The 16,709-nt window shown below is 44.4% G+C and overlaps 2 protein-coding genes and 1 pseudogene across 3 annotated transcripts; 2 read left to right on the top strand and 1 right to left on the bottom strand.

Moving 5' to 3' along the window:
• The first annotated feature begins 3,494 nt into the window (after nucleotides 1-3,494).
• FAM136A (family with sequence similarity 136 member A) lies at nucleotides 3,495-8,552 on the top strand. Its single transcript, XM_079792448.1, has 3 exons — nucleotides 3,495-4,073; nucleotides 4,949-5,089; nucleotides 7,136-8,552. Exons 1-3 carry the CDS (start codon nucleotides 3,987-3,989, stop codon nucleotides 7,322-7,324), a joined length of 417 nt encoding a protein of 138 aa, XP_079648574.1. The 5' UTR covers nucleotides 3,495-3,986; the 3' UTR covers nucleotides 7,325-8,552.
• A 1,302-nt stretch (nucleotides 8,553-9,854) lies between these two features.
• On the top strand, nucleotides 9,855-16,667 carry SNRPG (small nuclear ribonucleoprotein polypeptide G). The gene is made up of 4 exons (XM_079791860.1): nucleotides 9,855-9,975; nucleotides 10,825-10,847; nucleotides 11,493-11,617; nucleotides 16,475-16,667. Exons 1-4 carry the CDS (start codon nucleotides 9,944-9,946, stop codon nucleotides 16,523-16,525), a joined length of 231 nt encoding a protein of 76 aa, XP_079647986.1. The 5' UTR covers nucleotides 9,855-9,943; the 3' UTR covers nucleotides 16,526-16,667.
• LOC307111773 (high mobility group protein B1-like) lies at nucleotides 11,624-16,468 on the bottom strand (annotated as a pseudogene). Its single transcript has one exon. The product of its transcript is annotated as a high mobility group protein B1-like (transcript).
• Nucleotides 16,668-16,709: the final 42 nt, after the last annotated feature.

Raw genomic sequence — 16,709 nt, 5'->3', positions numbered from 1 at the left:
TAAATTCATTTTAGTGTGGTTGACTGGGCTCCTACAATTAGGACTTGGAGAAATTCAGTGTGACATTAGCAATAAGGGGGGAAAGTGGAGAGTGTCAGATTGTGCTATAAAGAAGAAAGAAACAGCCTAACCGGTTTGGCTCAGTGGATAGAGCGTCGGCCTGCGGACTGAAGGGTCCCAGGTTCGATTCCGGTCAAGGGCATGTACCTTGGTTGCGGGCACATCCCCAGTAGGGGGTGTGCAGGAGGCAGCTGAATCGGTGTCTCTCTCATCGATGTTTCTAACTCTCTATCCCTCTCCCTTCCTCTCTGTAAAAAATAAATAAAATATATTTTTTTAAAAAAAGAAGAAAGAAACACCTCTCAGTGGAATATGGAGACATGAGTATAAACATTAAGTAAGTCATGACAGAGGTTTCTACTTCTAAAGTCTGGAGTCAGTTTATTCAGGTTGAAGTCTAGCTCCACCAATTCATGCTTCTACATGTACAACCTTTGGCAGGTGGCTTCCGTTCCCTAGGCCTCAGTTTTCTTTCTGAGTGGGAGAAAAGTGGATAACAAAGTACGCACCTCGTAGGATTGCTGTGGGAATTAAATGAGATAATCCATGTAAAGCACTTAAAACAGTGCCTGGCACATTGCAGTAATTGCTGGCATGACTCTGATGCCAGTGGCTGCTGGAGACAGCTCTAGTTTGGTTTGAACTGGAAAGGATGCCTCAAACCCTGAGCCGCTGCGACCAGGGAGTTTTACCAGCACTTAGGCTAGAGAGAGCCTGTGCTTGAAGAAAGCAGCTTTCTTTTTTTAACCTTTTTTTTTTTCCCAATCAGTTTGCATTCAATATTATTTTGTATTAGTTTTAGGTGTACAGCATGGTGGCTAGTGTTCCCCTGATATATCCAGTGCCCACCTGGCACCATACATAGTTATTAGCACATTATTGACTATATTTTCTATGCTGTACTTTACGTCCCCATGACTATTTTGAAACTACCAATCTGTACTTCTCAACCCCTTTACCTTTTTCAACCAGTCTCCCAACCCCCACCCCTTGGCAACCATCAGTCTGTTCTCTTGTATCTATGAGTCGGTTTCTGTTTCCTTTGTTTATATTATTCGTTAGACTCCACAAATAAGTGAAATTATATGATATTTGTCTTTCTCTGACTGACTTATTTCACTTACCATAATACCCTCTAGGTCCATCCAGAAAGCAGCTTTCTTTTTTTTTTTTTTTTAATATGAAATGCTTCACGAATTTGCGTGTCATCCTTGCGCAGGGGCCATGCTAATCTTCTCTGTATTGTTCCAATTTTAGTATATGTGCTGCCGAAGCGAGCACTGAATAGCAGCTTTCTTGAAAGGACGTAGGTTGACCCACGCCTCCCCCTACCCTCACACCAGAGTTCTCCTGCCACCTAGTGCCCAATGGCAGCAAATGCCTAACTTCCAATGTCAGGGCCCCTTTCCTTGTGTCCCCCGACTCATCAGTCTCCTTTTTACTCCAGGATCCAAGTCAGCAGAATCACTTGGTGTCCCCAAAGCTTCAAGCTATTTCACATTCTGTTTTGTTCACAGCAGTTCCCTGTGCCTGGCATGGCATTCTCTTCACCTCTTGTGTGCCAGGCAAACAGCTCTAAGAAAACTTTCCTGAGGCACCTGAACCCCTCACCTCCTTCTTGCCAGCCTGGACCATCCCCTAGAGCACATCTCTTCCATTGCCTTTGTCTGCCCCCTTCGCCTTCACTGATGCTCCCCTGTGGACCCTTACCCCTACCTAGCACAGTGCCTTGCGTCTAGCAAGGGCCCAATATGTGTTGAATAAGTGGAATGCATAGGATAGGGAAGTCGGAGGTGGAAGGTGGGGCATTCCAGAGAGAACTGTTCCAGGAGCTCAGAAACGGCTTGCTGTTGCTGGTATGTAAATATTCCGTCATCAATTGAATATCTGTAGCCTCTGCATTGCCTTTGAAGCTGATAATCCTATCTAATAATAGAGTAACATGTAAATTACCATCACTCCGCTACGCCCATGATTGGGCGGCGGGAGGCTGGGGGGCGGGACTCGGGGTGGCCTATCTGGCCATTGAGAGGCACGGATCCGCTGCCACTGAGGGGGGCTACCCTGCTGTTGAGAGGCGCAGGGGGCGGGACTCCCGCCCCCTGCGCCTCTCAACGGCCAGATCCGCGGCCGCTGAGGGGGCCTGCTGCAGACACCCAGCTGCGCCTCTCAACGGCAGGGTAGCCAGGTGTCCGCGGCAGCCCCCCTCAGCGGCCGTTGAGAGGCGCAGGGGGCGGGAGTCCCACCCCCTGCGCCTCTCAACAGCAGGGTAGCCCCCCTCAGCGGCCGCGGACCATCAAAAGTGGGGGAGCAGGGTGCCTGTCTGCTCCAGCACCAGCGGACAGGCACCCATCTCCACCGCAAAAAGCGAAAGCATGTAGGGGACCCTACACGTGCATGATTCAATCATGCACTGGGCCTCTAGTCTATATATATATATATAAAAGGCTAATATGTTAAGTGTCCCTCCTACTGTCTGACCAGTCACTATGATGCACACTGACCACCAGGGGGCAGGAGCTGCCAAGCTGCAGTGACTTGGCAGCAGCAGTTCTCGGGTGACACACCCCGAAACCAGAGAGGAGGGAGCCTGATTCCTCATGGGGCCGCGCGTTATGTTGTTCCACCTTGGGCCGTGGGTTATGTTGTTGCTAGGGCACTGTCCGCCCAGAATCTGGTTTACTGCACACTTGCGTTTGCATTCCACACCCTGTACATAGCAACTTTGTGGAGTGCCCTCTCACACTCCGGGACCCCTCAGGGGATGTCAGAGAGCCGGTTTGGGCCCAATCCCCACAGGCCAGGCGGAGGGACCCCACCTGCCAGAGGGACCCTGCTCACTCTCCAGGCACCTGGGAAGGACTGCGGGAGGTTGGCTCCAGGGAGGTTGGCTCCAGGGCATGTCTGGCCCTTCTCGCCCAGTCCTGCTCCACTGGCCACCTTCTAATTAATTTCCTTTCAATGTGCACGAATCCGTGCACCGAGTACTAGTGTTTTATAGATGCTTAAACATACATCTACCAATTCCACTTTGAGATATTTACCCAACAGTAATGGAAATCTATGTCTACAAAAGTCTTACTCAAGAATGTTCAGTCACCACTTTATTCGTAACAGCTAATAACTAGAAAAGACCCAGATGTCAACAGGGGAATGGAAAAATAAATTGTGCTATGTCCATTTAATGGGCTACCATTCTGCAATGAACAGGAATCAATGACGGGGCTGGATCTCAAAAGCTTATGCTAGGTGAAGTTAGAAAAAAAAAAAGAGTACATATGGGGTAGGCAAAAGTAGGATTACAGTTATGAGAGTTTATTCTTGTATTATTATGTATTAATTATTGTGTTATTTTCCATACCAAACAACTATAAACCTACTCTTGCCCACCCTACATATAAAATTTCAGAAAGGGAAAATGTAACCTTTCAGCGACAGAAAGCAGATCAGTTGTTACCTGGGGTAGGGGAGTGAGGGAATAAGGGGAGAAAGGGCAGAGACTGGGAAAGAGCAGGTTTGTTAAAACTCATCAAGCTGTACACCTAAGATCTAAGCATTTTTCTGTACGTCAATTGTACGTATTGAACATGTGTTGAGAGTTGGAAGAGAAGGAAGGAAGAGGAGAAGGGAGGGGAGAAAGAAAGGCAGTCGCGGTGCCCGGAGCAGGATCCAGTGAATGAGCCATCGGTTCCCGGAGGCGACTAGGGCGGGGCGCTCTCCGCCCACGCCGGGAGCCGGCGGGGAAGGCGGGAGCGCGCGGAGGCGGGGGGAGCGCGCGCGGCGTGCAGTTGCTCCTCTCGGCCGCCAGGCGGCGGCGTGGGCAGGGAAGGACGGCCGTGGTGACCCGGGAAGCGGCGGCGAGGGGGCGGGTCCGGGCGCGGAGTCCATGTGGGCGCCGGCGCGGCGCGGTGCAGCGCGGGGTCGCCATGGCGGACGTGCAGCAGCTTCGGGTGCAGGAGGCGGTGGACACCATGGTGAAGAGTCTGGAGAGAGAGAATATCCGGAAGATGCAGGTAGCGAGGGAAACCCGGCGGTGCGGTCCGACATCCCCGGCCCCTTCCCGCGACTCCCGGCCCCTTCCCGCAGCCGCCCCCCGCCCCGCAGAACCCAGTGGGGATCCCTGGGGTCGCTGTGGCGCCCCGGAAGCAGGCCTTGCCCTCGGGCAGAAACTCTAGCACTTCGGCGGAGCGGAGGAAAGTTGTGCGTCCTCGCCAGGCTCAAGGCCGTTTACCACCCCGACCTGCACGGGGGTGAAGGGGGTCCGGGACCAGGGTTAGAGAGCCCCGGGTGTGCGGTGTTGCCCCTCCGCCTTCCCCTCTTGCCCGGCCCCTTCTGCACGTGCGCCGCCGAGGCTGAAAGAGCACGGCCAAGGTGAAAGGCCGGCAGGCGGGCGTGCCCTGCCTCCTCCGCGGCCAGGTCAGGCCCAGGTCTCCACGCCACAGGCCGTTGGTGTATGTGTTGTCCTGCTTTGATCCCCTGATGCTTTGTGGTGTTGGTCCTGCCTCCCTGAAAGGATAGTGAGTTTCCCTTGTCATTCATTTATGGATGGGTTACCCCCTGGTGGAACTTAGATTACTAGGTTGCTGGCCTCTGAACTCTGGGGTGTAGGCACCCGGTTCTCAGAATTTGGCTTCATGTGACCCACCGCCGCCTCCGTGTCCACCAGCCCTGGAGGCAGCAGTTGCCGCTGAGATAGAGGCAAGAAGACTATGAAACACTGTGCGAGGCACTGAGGATAATGTCCCCGTTTGTGGTCTTAACGTCCTGGTGGCTAGTCTAAGGAGAGGTGCAACTATAGAGACCCTCCCCCTAATCCCTGTGGCACTCCATTGGTCGTCTCTGTCCCTGGGGCTTTCCTACCTGACCTCTGTCTGCCCTCCCTTCCCAGGGCCTCATGTTCCGGTGCAGCGCTGGCTGTTGTGAGGACAGCCAGGCATCCATGCAGCAGGTGCACCAGTGCATTGAGCGCTGCCACGCACCTCTGGCTCAAGCCCAGGCCCTGGTTACCAGCGAGTTGGAGAAGTTCCAGGTGAGCAATATCCTAGACAGGGGACTCTAGTCCTGGTTGTTGCTCTTTTGCAGATGACAAGCATTTGTTACAGAACGCTTGGCTGTAGTGTCTTGGTTCTGTTAACATCGGTGACAGTGCTATGGTCAACCAGTCTTCACAGAGTTTGAAATTTTGGACACAATACTGGAGATGGGGCACTGTATTTCCCATAGAAACAATGAGTTACGGAGGGATTTCGTAACCAAGGGCCCTATGCTTTTTTTTTCTGTAGTTACCAAATATAATATGTATGTGTGCTGTGTAGTGCAGATCTTTCTAAAACATATATTCATTCATTCATATAATAGCAGAATCCCCAGGAAAGTGGAATACACTTGTCTTAACGCGTGTAGATTAGAGCAAGATCCTACCATCATTTTGTGGATTTACACGCTCTGGGTGTAGCCCCTACTTGCTACACACAGAAGGTATTCCCCATGTCACTAAGGAGCAGTCATTTATATGAAGCATTATTATTGTTGACTCCCTGCCTCACAAGCCCCTTTGAGGTCAATAGGAGTCCCCCAAATCCCTGGCTGGAGCAAAGGGTAGCCACAACTTCATTTTACTCCCTTCAATTTACTCCCTCTGAGTATATTTTTCTGGAACTTGGGGGAAGCAGGGCCCGTTTCTATTCAGTTCTTCATAGTCTGGGATTCTGTTCACATGGATAAATTATATCTAATGTGATACATTTTTATATTCTGCTACATAAAATTCTTTAACATTGCTGATAGGAATAATGTCTTCAAAATCATGAAACTCCAATAGATTTTTGTGTTTATTTTGACACCTAATTTTATAAATAGAGTCTTTGACATTTTGACACCTGAATTGCTGTATAACATTTCAGCCCTCTCCAGTCAGACTTACTCTTCTACTGTGCCAGAACTGCTCTTGCCACTCCTCTCCACTGGGCTAAATCCAGTGGTCATTTCTCATTCCTCATCTCACTCAACCTATCTGCTTCATTTACTCAGTGGATCACTTTGGCCCTCCTTGAAACACTTTATTTAGTTGGCTACCAGGACTCCTCACTTTTCTGATTGTCTACCTCTCTCCTTAGCCATCCTTTTATGACCTCCTTTGCTGGCTTTTCCCCTTTCCAGCCTCTAAACATTGAAGTCCCCGGGCTGTTCTTGAACCTTTTTTCTATCTAGTTCTCTGGTCTCATTGTTACAATTATCATCTATATGCTGACAACTACATATCTTTAGGCCAGTGGTCGGCAAACTCATTAGTCAACAGAGCAGCAAACAGCGGCTCGCGAGCCGCATGTGGCTCACGAGCCGCAGTTTGCCGACCACTGCTTTAGACCAACTTCACTCCTGATCTCCAAATTCATATATCCGACGGTTTCCTCAACATATCCACTTATTTATTTTGTTGGTTTATCTACCCTTAGTGGAATATAAGCTCTATAAGGGCAAGAACTTTATCTGTTTTACTCATTGCTGTATCCCCCATTCGGAGAGTTCCTGACACATAGAATATCTTCTATGTAATAAGTAATTGTTGAGTGTTTTTCTTTAGCAAGGACAGACATTAAATAATCAAGATGTTTGTAAGTCTTGAAATGGAAAAAAACTGGTACTAAAGTAATTGAGTAAGTGGTCTCTAGTTCTCATTTCCTGGGAGGGACTTCTGTACAATTTATTCTGTCACTCACCTGCTTTCTAGTAATGCTCTTTCTGGGCCCTTCTGGTGCCACCCTCTGTTTCAATCAGGATAGTCTTGGTTAATTTCACTATAGGGTCTCTTTAATTCATCAAGATCATACATGTCAAGCCCAAACACAGCAGGTCATTTGTTATAACATTGATAAGAAACCAAAGGAACTTGATTCCTGTATATAAATTAGCCTGTGGTACATTTGGTATCATTATACATCGTTTCGCCACGGTTCCATGTCAACATTAAGTGAGGACTTAACTGTATGTAGCACAAGGCCTGGCACGTGATAAAGCACTCGGTAAATAAAGGCCAACTTCTCAGCCTTCTCTGTTCTCCTCCTTCTTGCCACAGGACCGCCTGGCCCGGTGCACCATGCATTGCAACGACAAAGCCAAAGACTCAATAGATGCGGGGAGTAAAGAGAGTCAGGTGAAGCGGCAGCTGGAGAGTTGTGTGACCAAGTGTGTGGATGACCATATGAACCTCATTCCAACCATGACCAAGAAGATGAAGGAGTCTCTCTCATCCATTCAGAAATAGAAGTCTTTGCCATTGGCCATGGAGGCTGAGGGCAGGAATCTATTTAAAATGAAGAATGCGAATTTTGGTCTTTTAAGCAGTTTAAGGATGAAGAAATTAAGGATGGCAGCAAGTTTAAGGCATGTGTCACTTGCCTCTGGACACGGGTTCTTTTATGTTTTAATCCTAGAAAGTGAAATGGGGGAAAAAAAAACTGGTGCTAAAGTTTGGGTCAGAGAGTTTTTGAGAGCCTAAATTTTATGTGGCAAATGCTTATCCTGGCAGCAGGCATTTCCCTCAAACCAAGCCAGAGCCCTCTGAGGTACCAACAAGCTGACAGGGTCCTCTAACCTGCCAGTGGTCTGGTGGGAGATGAGGAGAGGTGTTTCTGTTTGTTGCCAACCTCCTGTTTACCAGAAGCATTACCACACCATTTTCCATAAGCTGTGAAACAAAATCCATGAGGTTACTAATTTAGAAGTGGAAAAACCGTTTCTGAGTATTTGGTTTGGTTTGGTTTTATATACAAGGGCATAAAGTTCATTTAAGATGGGGAGTTGGGAGAGGTAGTTTGGATAAGAACTTGAAAAGGTTCCTTTGGATATCCGTTTCTGTCCAAGGTATGGATATGCATTTTAATGCTCACACATGACACCTTTCAGCTCAGAAACCCTCCAAAAACACAAGAGGCAGTGTCCCACTGGGTATGGAAGCAGACCTTCCTTCTCACTGGCTGCTGTGATGGGTCCTAAGCCTGTCTACAGCAGGATGACAGGACAATCTTGCCATGGTACGCTACCTTGAAGGGAAAGAGGGTTTTGGTTGTGCTGTATACCAGTATCCCGGAATAAACAGTGAGAGAGGAACTGTTGCTGCTTCATTAAGAGCTATGAAGCACTGGGTTTGGGAAACACCTGGTTTTCAGGAATGAAACCTGAATCCAGTATTGCTTACTTCGCCCCCTCAGATAACAGAGCCCTAACGAGACAATCTTTTGGCAACAGGAAGGTCAAGGGAGAAAATAGAGGGGCAGCCCCCCATTACCAAATACCACTTTTGCCAGGCCCTTTGCAGCATACAGTGTTCCTACCCCAGCTCTGGAACCTTACTGTTTTGATAAGGAGCTTGTCTTTTTACCAACTTATTACTTGAAATGATAAAATAGCTTGTCTGTTTGCTGTTTCAAGACTGTGATATATTTTCCTAGTGGTCTGGTTTTAAAAAATAAATAAGGTTTAATTTTCCTCTACTATTGTGTTTTTTTATATCTGGGCAGTGAATATATAACTTTCTAAGAATGCTTTTCCTTGTAATGTGTGAAATAAGTTTCTTATGAGGTCCAGAAGAGTGAAAGTTATGTGTTATGGTTTGGATGCAGGACCTGGTCATTGTAAATGGGAAAAATTTCAAGGGCAGACGAAGGCACTTTTACTTGAAGTCCATTAATGTACTAGTAAAAAGATAGAAACTATAAAACTAAAAAAAAAAAAAAAAAAGGATTCATTATCTGCTAGTATGTCAGGTTTCTAGTTTCAACTAAACACTAACAGCCAGAGGTAGAAAAGATACTGTTATGACCCCTCTAGAGAATATGCAATGTCTAGGATTTTGAGTACCAAGAGAATATAAAATATATTAGTTTAACTAAGTCTTTACTATCGTTGGCATTTCAATACAGGGGTGGGCAAAAGTAGGTTGACAGTTCATATGGAAAATACAATAAATAAATAATAAAGACTGTGTTTTGTGTACTCACAACTATAAATCTATTTTTGCCCACCCCTGTAGAGCCTTTCCTAAATATTAGGAATGAATTCAATTTTAGAGAACCAGCTGGTACTTAGAATCACCAAGGCTTTTCTATTTTGCTCCAAGTCTTCCTTAATCCCTATTGTATTTTTATTCATTAATGTGGATTCCCCTATTTTGGGTAACTTAACTGAGAACAAGTCAAAGACTACTTTTTACACTTATGTTTTTGACTTGAAAATCAATACCTCAGCGAGTTTGTGTGTCGTGCTTAATGTTTTATGTATGGGATCAAGGTACATTTTACATTTAAGTGGGGATCTGTAGGCAGTGTTACAAGAATAGCAAGACCATCCAGTCGGGAATCTGCTTCCGGGCCCTGGACTCAAATTATTGGAAACTGAGGCATGTCGACCTACTCTTGGGTGCAGAGTTCACTAAATGCGATGTTAAACCCTAGGCTTCGCAAGACAATATGCTGTGGGAATACATTCCAAAGAATTATCAGGGGCCCATGTATCTAGAGCTTATTTTCATTTGCTATATATTAATAAGATAAACGATGCGATCCACTAAAATTAGGGATTAACCCGTGTGGTTTAAAAGAGTCCGGACACGCATCGCAATCTCACAGAAGAGAAGACGAAATCCAGGACTTCCCGAGGCCACACCCCTCTGCTCTGGCCAATCGCTGGCGACGCAACCGGAAGCTCGGGACTGGTCTGCTCGCCCAGGCTTCCCCTTAGTATCGCGAGGTGAAATGTGAAAGTTGCCGGCAATCGATTGGCTAACGGATCGGCGACGTCAGACGCAAAACGCCGGGCCTACCGCGGGAGCGCCAGAGAGGCCGCGAATTCCGTTCGGAAGTGTCTTTGAGCTCGCTTGGACACCATGAGCAAGGCTCACCCTCCCGAGTTAAAAAAGTAAGTGTCTGCGGGGGCTGCGGGTGATTGGAAGCGTTTCCGTGTGCCCCTCCATTTCCCGTCAGTGCACCTGGCGCGCGCATTCGGGTCCTAGGCCGCCCAGGTCCCAGCCAGGGTCCCACGCTGCCGGGCCTGAAACCGCGCAGAAACCCCTTTTTTGCTTGGTCGGCTTGGTTACCCAAGGCAGCTTAGGCCCCTGAATTTCCCCGATTCGACTTATTCGAAGTCCCGGCCCCATCTCTCCCCCACGCTCGCCCTCGTTACTTGAAGATCTCCAACCCTTTGTTAACCATCCTGTACTAGATCGGTATAGTACTCTGCTGAGATGGGATTTTCTTGTTTAAATTGTTTAAATCTTCAAAATATCCAATTATTTTGTTAAACTATAATTATGTGTTGAAGAATAAAACTTAATATTAAATGAAACTCCACTTATTGTCTCAAATATAGCTATTGGATTGGATGTGGTTTGATTACAACTTCTAATTTCTTCAAAATTTTGTTTGGTTTTTAAAATAACCAAAATAAAATCTTTGTTGTTCTATTACGGCTATAAAATCCAGCCATTGAAAATTAGGTCAGTATTGAACGACGAAAATGTTTTTGTAATTCACATCAGTATAAAGACTCAAGTTAATGTGTATTAATTTATTATAAACCTAGTCCATCTTATTTATTATCTTGCCCCTTCCCAAAATACATTACTTTGTATAAGTACTAACTAGGGTAGCCCATTACCCACTCATCCTTTACAGAAGTACAGGGTTTTTACTATTTTAAATTTACTTATTCCTATTGTGTAAATATAATTTTAGCAGTTACATAATCTTTATCTCTTTGCTTTTTCAGATTTATGGACAAGAAGTTATCATGTAAGTTTTCTTTTTTGTTTTTAATTATTCAGTTGCTCTTTACAAATGTCTTGGCAGTATACAGTGTTTGGAGCAACTTTATAAAGATTCAAAGCACACAGCCTCTGATGAGTGAAGAAGCAAGTCTAGCAAAATCCTAACTAGACAGTTTTATTTGCCTAATTTTTGCAATTTAATAAATTACACCGTACTTCAAACTTTTCAAAAGTTCATATAAGCCCTCCCTCACTCACAAAATTAACAGGATTTTTCTATTTTGTGATATTTGAAATTTTATCTTTTTAAAAAAAAAAAAACACAAAGGACATAGACAAGAACTAAAGATCTGACCTGCATAGTATTTGAAGTTTGTAGGGGTTAAGATCATGGCTTTAGAGATAGGTAAGCAACTTTCAGTTTGAATCCAAGCCCTACCACACAATAGCTGTATAACCTTGAACCAGTTACTTTTAAAAGCCTTATACTTCAGTTCCCTCGTAAAAAGTTGGGATAATTCTACAGGATTCTTGTAAGTTTAAATGTGGGAGTAAATGTAAAATGTTTAGCTCAGTGCTTAGCATATAGTAAGGATATTGGATTGCACATCTCATATACCTGGGTTTTACTCCACCTAATTTTTAAAACTTCATTTTCTTTTTTTTATAGTGAAATTAAATGGTGGCAGACATGTCCAAGGAATATTACGGGGATTTGATCCCTTTATGAATCTTGTGATAGATGAATGTGTGGAGATGGCAACTGGTGGGCAACAGAACAATATTGGAATGGTGGTAAGTAAAGATGTGACATTTCTCTTAAGAGACTTATTTTTCATTTGGAATAAGCATTAATTTTCCTCTATCAAAGTCTTGAACTAAACTGAAGTTTGGCAAGTTACAGGCAGCATTAGACTTTCCATCTTGCTTTGAGTTTAACACTTGGCAATCATTCAACTGTGATTAATATCCCAGTTACCTTTAAGTTAGATTTGCATCTTACGTAGAACCTTCTGAGGTCCTTGGGCTTGAAATAGCTGTTGGAAGTCTTTTTTTTTTTTAGCCCTATTCTATAATAGAAGCCCATAGTCAATCTTTATTAGAGAGCAATAGGTCTGCATCTTAATTGCACCTTAGAATCAAATTAGTTTGGGATGTAGCTTAGAGGGGTTTGTTTTTTATTTGTTTGTTTTTTAAGTTCTGCAGATGATTTGAATGTAAAGTGAAGATTAACCACTGGTACAGAGCATTTACAGTCACCTGAGTTTTTCCAAAAAAAAAACTAGATTCTACCCCAAAACAACTGAAGCTATCCCTAGTGGTGCTTTTGTTTTGTTTTGTTAAAATATTAATGTGTAGTAAAGGTTAAGAACATGCTTGTGGCCTGGCCTGCATGTTTCAGTGGTTGAGCATCGACCAAGGAACCAAAGATCACCGGTTGGATTCCTGGTTAGGTTACATGCCTGGGTTGAGGCTCTATCCTCAGTAGGGGGCATGCAGGAGGCAGCCGATTGATGATTTTTCTCTCTCATTGGTGTTCTATCTCTCCCTTCCTTTCTCTAAAAAATAAATATAGAAATAAAGTATCTAAAAAAAAAATCTTTATGAATTCTCAGATAATCTTGTAAAAATACAGATCCTAACTCATAAGATGGGGTGTGGAACCTGAGATTTTGCATTTTTAACAAGTGGCCATTTGATGCATATCTGCCAGTCCGCAGATCACACTTATTTTTTAATTGTGTATATAATTAACCTGGATTTCTAGTTTGTCACACCCAAATTTAAAAGTAGTCAAGGTAAGCCCTGGCCGGGTAGCTCAGTTAAGAGCGTCGTCCCAATTTGTCAAGGTTGAGGGTTCAATTTTTGATGTTTCTCAGCAAGACCCAGATTTTGAATCCCTCTCTTTGCCCAGCACAGGACAATATACCCATTTAGTGATAAGTCTAAGTTTCTTGGGAGAGTTGAATCAAAAGGACAACTTAGCTTTAGCAAATCGTAAAGCATAGAGACCTCTATGAGGTGATAAAAGTTCCTAATTGTTAGACTTGATTTTTTTTTCCCCTTCCACCCCCTCGCCCCCTTTTTTTTTTTAGTTTGAGCAGTAGAGGGGTATAATTTTTTTTAATGACTTATTCCAATATTTGTTACCATTTATTTCAAATATATTTTCATTACTGCATTTTGAAAAGTCCATCATCAGGGCTGGAAAAACAGCTTATAGCCGCTAGGTATAAGACTCCCTCAAGTTTCCTGTAAATCAACCTTTTCAGGTACATTCTCCTTGAGCTTCTATTTGACCTGATCTAGGTTATCTATAATAATAAAAGGGTAATATGCTAATTAGACCAGACATCCTTCCAGACAAGCCGGGGCCGGAGGGAAGCCGCTGGGTCCTGGGTGCCTGCCAGTGGGGCCAGAGCAAAAGCCGGTGCCGGCAGCCAGGGGAAGGAAGGTCTACTCTTGCACAAATTTTCGTGCATTGGGCCTCTAGTACAAGAATAAACTGTGTTTTGCATGCTCACAACTATAAGCCTACTTTGGCCAAACCCTGTATTCACAGAACCCTTGCCTTGGAATTTGACTTATTTTTCTATCATTCTTAAACTCAGTTACCAGTCATTTCATCTGTGTTCTCATAAGTATCTGGCTTATCTTCATTTATGGAATGGCTATGTCAGGCACTATGCTAGTCCTAGGGCCTTTTCTCTATAACTTCTCTTCTTGCCTCTAAACTCTCTCCCCATGTGGACCCTATGCAGGTCCACATATACACCAGTTCTTTTCAGTAGGTACACAGTGTCCCTGGGTTTCACATCCACAGAGTCAACCAACTGTGGATTGAAAATAGTGTTTTCGTGGTCGGGAATCCATGGATGTGGAGCGCCAACTGTATGCTTTATTATATAAAGGACTTGAGCATTTGTCGATTTGGGTATCTGCAGGGGGTTCTGGAAACAATCCCCTTCAATATACAACGGGGGAGTCAAAAGCTATACACAGATTTTCAACTGTGAGGGCATTCGGCCCCCTAAGTCCAGTATTTTTCAAAGGTTGTCTGTCAATGCTGTTGCTAGAACTGGTCATTCCAACTGAAATTTTCACTAGCATATTGTTGGTTTCTTGGTCCCCTCCAAACACTTTTTTTTTTAAATAAAAAAAATTGTATTTACTTAGAAGCATTCAGAATGTCAACAAAACAGCTGCAACTTTTTTTACAATTACAGAGTGGTATTCAGTTAACAGAACAATTATTTCAGATAAGCTGTATCAGAGACAACTGAAGATGAAAAAACTACCATCCCCATATATAACTAATTTGTGCTGTGCACCAAGAACCTGCTTTAAATTTCCATGCCAATTTACAACCCCCAGACTGTACCAGGCAATGTTAGTGGCTATTGAAAATACCACCAGGACAGGGCTATCTAAAGACACATTCGGTAGTGTGTTAACTATACAAAAAAAGACACTGTACAGTTTAAAAACAAATCTTACACAGCCTTACATTTCAATTTCTTTCTTTAAAAGGAGTGAGTTGTGTACAGGGGGGTTAAATGCCTTATAGACAAGGGAAAAAAACTACGCTAGAACCAACTTATTCATCATCATCTTCCTCTTCCTCCTCATCTTCCTCTTCTTTTTCTTGCTTTTTTCAGCCTTGACAACTCCCTTTTTGGCAGCATCAGGCTTTCCTTTAGCTCGGTATGCAGCAATATCCTTTTCATATTTCTCCTTCAGCTTAGCAGCCTTCTTTTCATAAGGCTGCTTGTCATCTGCAGCAGTGTTATTCCACATCTCTCCCAGCTTCTTTGCAACGTCACCACTGGATAGGCCGGGATGCTCTCCTTTGATTTTTGGGCAATACTCAGAACAAAACAAGAAAAAGGCCGAAGGAGGCCTTTTGGGTCCATTGGGATCCTTGAATTTCTTTTTTGTTTCCCCTTTAGGGGGAATATAAGTTTTCATTTCTCTCATAACGAGCCTTGTCTGCCTTTGCCATGTCTTCAAATTTTCCTTTCTCCTTAGCAGACATGGTCTTCCACCTCTCTGAGCACTTCTTAGAAAACTCTGAGAAGTTGACTGAAGCATCTGGGTGCTGCTTGTGTTCCGCCTGGCAAGTTTGCACAGAGAAAGCATACGATGACATTTTGCCTCTCGGCTGCTTAGGATCTCCTTTGCCCATGTTTAATTACTTTTCCTCAGCAACCACACGGTCACCCAGTGCCCGGCCGGCTCGCACTTGCCTCTGCGCTGTCTCTATGGAGCTCAATGTACTGCAATGGCTGTCTCCAAACACTTTTAAGATTGGTGTTTGAGGCCTTCTAAGATAGGGTGCAAACTATCTTTGTTTCCACTTCCCTTCATAATCTTTTACTGCCAATTAGATTCTTTCCTTATCCCCCAGATAAGATATAGAAATTCTTATCCTATATAATAAAAGGCCAGAGACCTTAACGGCGTCACAACTATAACAACCCTTAGATCAGAGCCACCACAGTCCCTCGCTGGGCTGGCCCCGCCCCCCAGCAAGCGGTTAGTGGAGATCAGGCAGGCAGGCAGGCAGAGTGGTTAGAGGTGGTTAGGTAGGCAGGCCAGCAGTTAGGGGCAATCAGGTAGGCAAATGGCCCCTCTCTAGGCTGGCCCCGCCCCCAGCAAGTAGTTAGTGTAGATCAGGCAGGCAGGCAGAGTGATTATGGGTGACCAGGTAGGCAGACCAGCGATTAGGGTTGATCAGGTAGGCAGACCAGCAGTTAGGGGTGGTCAGGTAATCAGACGGCTCCTCTCAGGGCTGGCCCTGCCCCCCAGCAAGCAGTTAGGGGCCATCAGGCAGGCAGGTGAGAAATTAGGAGCCAGTGGTCCTGGATTGTGAGAGGGATGTCCGAGGGGTCCCTGATTGGAGAGGGTGCAGGCCAGGCTGAGGGACATACCACCACCACCCCCGTGCACAAATTTTGTGCACCTGGCCTCTAGTTTTCTTATAAAAAATGTACCCAATTTTCAAAACTCAGTTAAAATGCCATTTCATAGAGCCTTCTTTCCACAACTTTCATTCTGGTTTGTTTCCTAATTTATCTTCACCCAAAACTAACATGCATATTGTATTGCACTTGTTTTCCCATTAATTTATGGATCCCTTAGGGCAGTGGTCAGCAAACTGCAGCTCACGAGCCACATGCGGCTCTTTGGCCCATGCGCAGAAGTCGGTTTTCTGCTCACAAAAGAAATTTCAATCGTTGTACTGTTGGTATTTGGCTCTGTTGACTAATGAGTTTGCCGACCACTGCCTTAGGGGCAGTGATGGGTATGTTATTTGTGTCCTGCTTATTTGTTACTGTTTATTTCAAATATATTTTCATTACTGCATTTTGAAAAGCAAGTCCATCAGGAGGTGAAATGAGTCATTGGAGACTTGATATCTCAAAGGGGTAGTTGTTAGCCTTTGATCTTGATAACGTGCATCTCATTAAAAAGTGCTTATATGACTTCACGAGTGATTAAAAGACAAGTTATTTGGTATTCCTGTGGCTTGAAAAAAAGCCTCAAATTGACATTTAATACTGCAAAACCATTAATGATTTGGTGAAAATTCTTTAATCATGGTATGTCTGTTAAATGATTGTGGTCTTTTTAAATTTACTTTTCTCTTAGGTAATACGAGGAAATAGTATCATCATGTTAGAAGCCTTGGAACGAGTATAAAGAATGGCTGTAGTTACCAGAGAAATCAACTGCTTCCACATGTCCCCTCTCCACAGCACCTGTTTTACTACAATATAAAAATAGAGTCCTGTCCATTTTCACATTGAACTTTTGTTAAATAAACTTTTGTATTGATCAAAAATTGCTTTCTCAGGTGTTCTGAACTTAAAAATTAGAATATTAG

This window comes from Cnephaeus nilssonii, assembly GCF_951640355.1.
Source record: "Cnephaeus nilssonii genome assembly, chromosome: 15".
NCBI lineage: Eukaryota > Metazoa > Chordata > Mammalia > Chiroptera > Vespertilionidae > Cnephaeus > Cnephaeus nilssonii.
The sequence above is the reverse complement of the archived record's forward strand: the minus strand, read 5'-3'. Positions and strand labels throughout refer to the sequence as shown.